The sequence below is a fragment of the Crocodylus siamensis genome, chromosome 5 (assembly GCF_052110815.1).
Source record: "Crocodylus siamensis isolate JL-2025a chromosome 5, ASM5211081v1, whole genome shotgun sequence".
Lineage (NCBI taxonomy): Eukaryota > Metazoa > Chordata > Crocodylia > Crocodylidae > Crocodylus > Crocodylus siamensis.
The window spans coordinates 141,058,792-141,064,791 of NC_143399.1; the positions used below are offsets into that span (position 1 = coordinate 141,058,792).

The 6,000-nt window shown below is 36.9% G+C and overlaps 1 protein-coding gene across 1 annotated transcript in view; it reads left to right on the top strand.

Annotated features, from left to right (window-relative positions):
* NEK10 (NIMA related kinase 10) overlaps nucleotides 1-926 on the top strand; it is a 200,727-nt gene extending 199,801 nt beyond the window's left edge. Inside the window, exon 36 of the mRNA XM_090046496.1 lies at nucleotides 14-926. Within this exon, the coding sequence (XP_089902622.1) occupies nucleotides 14-62 (49 nt within the window). The 3' untranslated portion in view covers nucleotides 63-926. The remainder of the gene's footprint in view (nucleotides 1-13) is intronic.
* The last annotated feature ends 5,074 nt before the right edge of the window (nucleotides 927-6,000 follow it).

The following is a 6,000-nucleotide window of genomic DNA, read 5'->3' on the forward strand; positions in this document are numbered from 1 at the left end:
CTTATCTTTTTAGGTATCACTACTATCCATGGGGAACAAAGAACTATCCATCCAAAAGATGAGAGCTTGCAATTCTGAACAGATTTTTTCTTCCCCCCTCTTGTGAAGTCAAACTGCCTGTTGTACTTCAGCTGATACAGTTTGATCACCAAAGGGATAAGCTTTGCTCAAAAGATGTTGATAAGAAGGGATTCCAGTGCTGAAACAAATATGGGACAATTTCAAGAAACCTCATGCTGATGAATATCAGTATGACACTTTTGTAGTAGCTCTGTTTACATCATAATATTTTTGCACTTTAAGGGAGAGGCTCAGTATATACTGTCTGAGAAAATGCTTTAAGGTTTATGCATTAGAAAAGAAACCCAACTCCTGATATTGCAAACCCTCTATTTTTTTATTTTATTTTTTTAAAGAATTGTTGAATACTCAGGAAAGAGAAAACTTTGCAGAAACTATATTTTAGGGCCCATAGCCTTGCTTAGATCAGTTTATATATTTTATACTAAGAGAAATAAATAAAAAAGCACAAGACAGAAAACAAAATATTTGTATGTTCACTATACCAGAATTAGAAGCTGATTACATTTCATCAAAATAATCTGAAAATTTAAAAGAAATCCCACTACTTATATTTTAACCACTTGCATAGTAATAATTTCTAATGCTGGTAAAGTATATTAATAGTCAGTATTTATAACTTGCATAGCTTCTGAGAATAATTGTCAATTTTCAAATTGAAACTTCAAATACAGTAGTAAAAAGTTTGTGATATATGTTGTGTGTCTTTCTGTATATCACATTTAGACGTGTATATACGTGTATATATAAAAGATGTATCATATGTACGTGTATATTCAATGCTATATACACACACGAGTTTACTGTTTAACAGAAGAAGAAAATGAAGCTAATACTTTGCTGCTAGTGAGATGTAGTACTTAATGCACTTTGAGAATTTCCATTTTTATGTACTCTATAAATTTAATAGAGATGCAGTGTCTCTTAATTCAGTACTTCCTAAACTATTCTTTGTCTCTAGAGTTTAGTATTCAATACTGGCAAAATGTGAGAGTGGTTTTCCATAGTCCAAGTACTATATCCACTCTGTCTAGCATAACTGCTAAAAATCATTTCAGTACATTTGATGATATATCCCTATTAGAAACTGCTAGGAACTGCTGATGCTTATTTACATCATGCTTATCATGCTTATGTATGTGTGATGGATACGGATACAGAAGTATGTCATACAAACTGTACATGCACTACAAAGTGTTTCCACCATACTCTGTTTGCAACACGCACGAATGAGTGAACATCGTTTCTTAACAAGGCAGAGGACACTATTTAATTTGTAATCTGTGATTTTGTTGTCCTTGATCCTGCATACAGGTTTATAAAGGGAGAAAAAAATGAAGGGATACAGAAACAAAAAAGGGTGAGTTGAAATGAGACATGGGCTTATTTCTGTGCTGTGGCAACCCATCTTTGGAAAAGGCGTGTTACAGCCCAATTTAACATAACGCATTTCCATCAACAAGTCTGAGCTTAATGCACAATGCCACTGGGCACTGTTTGACAATGGTGGAATGACAGAGTAATGATAGTAAAGGTCCACTGAGGAGCTACAGAATGCAGATGATGGAACTACAAGTAAAGGTGGCCTGAGCATACAGTTTATCTAAGCATAGATGTTGATGTCCTAAAGAAGGACAGTACATATTATCCTGATGAAAATGTTAACAACAGGAATCCCAGAGCTGCATAAATCAACATTTAAAAGGTATGATAAAAAAAAACATTTTAACTTGATATTCTCACAATTAAGATATCACTGAATAGTCTCTTAACCATAACCCCAAAGTTTGATTCCTTTCATCAATTTTCCCTGCTTTCCTAGTAAATGCAGTTCTAGTTAATGCCAATCTACTTATTATGGATATGTGTATGATTTGAGGAGACAATGTCCTATAGCTTTTTCTCTCACCTGCCAATAAGTGAGTGTCATGCTTTGCAGTCTCTTATCATCTTATTACCAACACTGCTGGTTACATTTATTTGAATACAGAATCCAATTCTAGAGACTTATTCAGTTTCTTGGTATGACTTCATCCAGTGACCCCCAAGCAACATCTGCATTAAAACCACAGAATGAAGACCCCTCTATGTTGCTACTGGAATAAAAGCTTTAACCTGTGATGCTACATAAAAACTAAACCTCTTCAACATATAATTGCATGTTTTTGAAAATATCAATATACATTACTCTGAATGAATACATCATTGCACTGAGCACTTTAAAACTCAGCATACTTCATCTTGGGAATATTGAAGTAAACATAGTGCTTCCTCTGATGTAGAGTAACAGATGCCATAATTACTAAAGAACGGAAAATGTTGAGTGTTTAACCACTCCCACCTCATGTATCATTGGAAACCAAAACCAAAGACTCTCATGTCTTGCAAACAGAAGCTTATCAAACTAGTTCTCCAAAGAAGGTGCCACTTCCTCCAGATTGTCCCACTGGGTTATTACCATTTAGAAAGTAATATGATATAAATAGAAACTGAAAATAAGTGAGATATTGCTCACAATACAGCCACTAAAAGTTAACTCAGCTTTTGATTAAATGCAGCATTCATGTTTGGTTTTGAGAGTGCCGGTGAATATCAGTCTTAACACAGGCAAAAGAGAATGTTGAATTCTTTGTGTTATCAGCCTAAACAGGACATAACTGGAAAAAGAGATCTGTATGGCATCAAAATGAATTGTATGTTTTGTCAGCCATTCCCCTCCCCGTCCCAAAAGACCTCATTTAAATTATTCCCTGATATATTGGTTCTACTCCCACCTAATAGATGTACCTACAGTCATTTCTATTCAATAGTATAAAACTATCTTCACTGACATATTGGAGATAAGTAAAAATATTTGTTTGCAAATTTCTTCTTCAGACAACTTTTTGGATTATAAATTGTCAGACTGTAGTGAATGCATTAGCAATAGATTGGCACTTTTCAGGAATGTGAAGAAACTGATAGTTTGGATTTTTGTGACACTGGAAAGGGTCTATTGTTACTTGATGGCATTATTTGCATTGGAAAACAGAGTACAGTTTAGGAACTCTTATTAAGTTTACCCCAAATATATTTGTAGTATTGCTATTTATGGGGTGAACCTTGTGTGGCCCTTTTGTGGGTCTAATGGAAAGCCCCCCAAAATGGGTGCGTCAGCTGCATGTAGTGGTGGCCAGAAATGAAGAGCAAGATTAGGGGACAGCTCCGCAGCAGCTGTCCCAATGACATGCCAAGTTAGGAAGTAAGTCCAGTAGAGACACTGGCAGTACATGGACAGGCCAAAAGTCCATGCTATGTGCTTCATCAGTTAGTCTCCCTGCAAAGCGGCAATGGCGCCCAGAATTTACTAGTTTGTTGGTTGTCGCAGGTTAGGCATGAAGAGATTCTCTCTCATCCCCTCACATTTTTAAGAATATAGATCACTTGCAGTGAATGTTAAAATGACATTTACTGCTGCGTTATTTCTCATTCTAAGAGTAAACTGTTCAGTGCAGGACTATGGTAAGGGAAGTCACTACTTTCTAACAATCAGCTTGAGGCCCTATGCTCCCGAATGCCAGCCCCGTGAGATTCTGAAGTGTCACTAATGTCACCAAGACTGATTAGCATTGAGCACATGTATACAGAGAAGTTATTAGCTGGAACAGTGTTAAACATGAATCAAATAATATACTTTTTGTTAACCTACACATTTTAATTTTTGAAATACAGTATGGCTATATTTATGGTTTGTTTCTTTGAAAAGTGGTTGCCAGTGGTTCACTGAGGTGATCCATGCATTGTGAAGCGTCATTTCCTGTGGAAATTCTTTGAATACTGTGTCTCCTCTGAGAAGTTAGACCCACTATTCTTGTTGATTGTTTGTGGAAATTCAGGAACTAAAAACTACAAAGTCTTCCAGAACAACAACAACAACAAAAAACAGCCACTTTTTTAGAGCTACCCTACATTGAACTTAGCTGCTCATACAAAGCTGTTTGCAACATCTAATTTGTTTACCTCCAGATTATAAAATTGGAAACTTTTATAAAGAGATACAAATTATTCTTTGCAGGGAAATAGCCTAATACTGATTACTGGTATATTTTGTGTCTCAAATCGATTGTTATAGAATATATCTATTATTTTATGCTGTTTTGTATATGAATAAAAATTGGCAAATTTCTCATAGGCACCATTTTCTGGTAGCAAAATGCTTGAGTGTATCATTAGAATTAAATTATATGTTGTAAATATGATAGTTGTAGTTGATTTGTATTTTGTTCTAATATTGCTTGCAGAGAGTAGACATTGGTAAAAGGATATGGTTTCACAAATGAAATAGTTTATGGTTGTTACACATAGTATACCATGCATACATGCTGGTGACTTATAAAGACTGAGTTGCATTTGAATTCAACATGATATAGCTGCGATCTTTGGCTATGTAAAGAGAAAAGGGGGGAGGACAAGAGGAGAAGGGACAGTTAACAACCACAATTCATATTTTTATTCACACTTTGAATCTTATTACCTAAATTATGTTTATTAATTGGCATTATATTAGTATATAGGGATTGGTGCCCCATTTTGTGTGGTTTTGTATGAAAACAATGAGAAATAATTCCTACCCTGCCAAATTTACATGCTAAATGGGCTAGACAAAGGGTGGGAAGTGAAAACAACTGTTGAAGTGGGTTGCCCAAAGTTACAGTAGATCAGCTATGAAGTTGAGAATGGGAACCAGCTGTCATGAATCCAAGTCCCAACCTCAGTCCTTCGACCAATCTGTGACTGAAAGCTAGTAACCAGGCCCAGTCTCCAAAACTGGAGGCCTGTTATGAACTGACTTGCATGCAGTTCTAGGGGTCCTTTTGTTTGCTTTTTAACTTGTTACATTTCTGATAAAACGTGAATCCAATTTTATTTTGAAAGATGAAATTTTTCAGTTTCTACAAAGGCCTAGAATTTGTTATTAGTTATACCTTGCATTTTGAGTGGAGCTCTTCCAAAATCAGTGAAATTACCACTAGGAATCACTAATTCAGGCTCCACTGGGGGACAAGCGGGCTCCCTCCCAGCTCGCCAGAGTCATTTTGGGCATTTTCCATGCCTCTGGCTGAGGGAGCCCACCATGAGGCTGATTACCATTGACCAGCAGCTGTTATTCTGCTGTTTTAAGAAGGAAACTCTGCTACCTGTTAAACAACTCACCACTTGGAACTCTTAATAAAACCATAATAAATAAACTTTATAAAAAACAACTTTATTGAGTACTAACTCTTATGGAACGTTAAGCCTCAAGCATAGTTGAGTACTGAGTCTATGTTAACAATTGAAAGTGAGCATGGAGCAGCCACTGACATTTCCTGGTGACATAGCTTGTCTTTGTGGAGTGAACACTTGGCCATAGACAGAGATGGCACACTCCACATCCACCGAATTCACGGGAACTGTGAAGCACTCTTTTGCCAGAGTGTATAGCTCTGGGAACCCTGACAGAGTCCCAGCATATAGTCATGTTCACAGGCAGCTGGCATTCTTTGACTACTTACATAAGCAGGATATTCCTGCTCATGCTGTTTCTTGCACCCAAGAATGGACTTTAAGCAGTTGATCATCAAAGTTCAGCACAGCCACCTGGTTTGGGTAAAAAAAATTGCACTGCCCTAAGAAACAAATTGGCAGACTGGAGGGATTGTACTTGTAATATTGGTGCAGCTTGGCAGCTACTGCCTGAAACACCTCCCTTATCTGCTGGTTTTCTCATTGATACCTGGAAAGTTTGTGCAATGATGCCCTGGCTTCAACCCAGCTTAGTAAGTCCATCACTTTGTTATGAGCCTGGTGGATGGATGGCCCTCCAGCCAGGTTCATAGATTTCATTGATTTCATAGACATTAGGGCTGGACGGGACCTCGGAAGATCATCGAGTCCAGC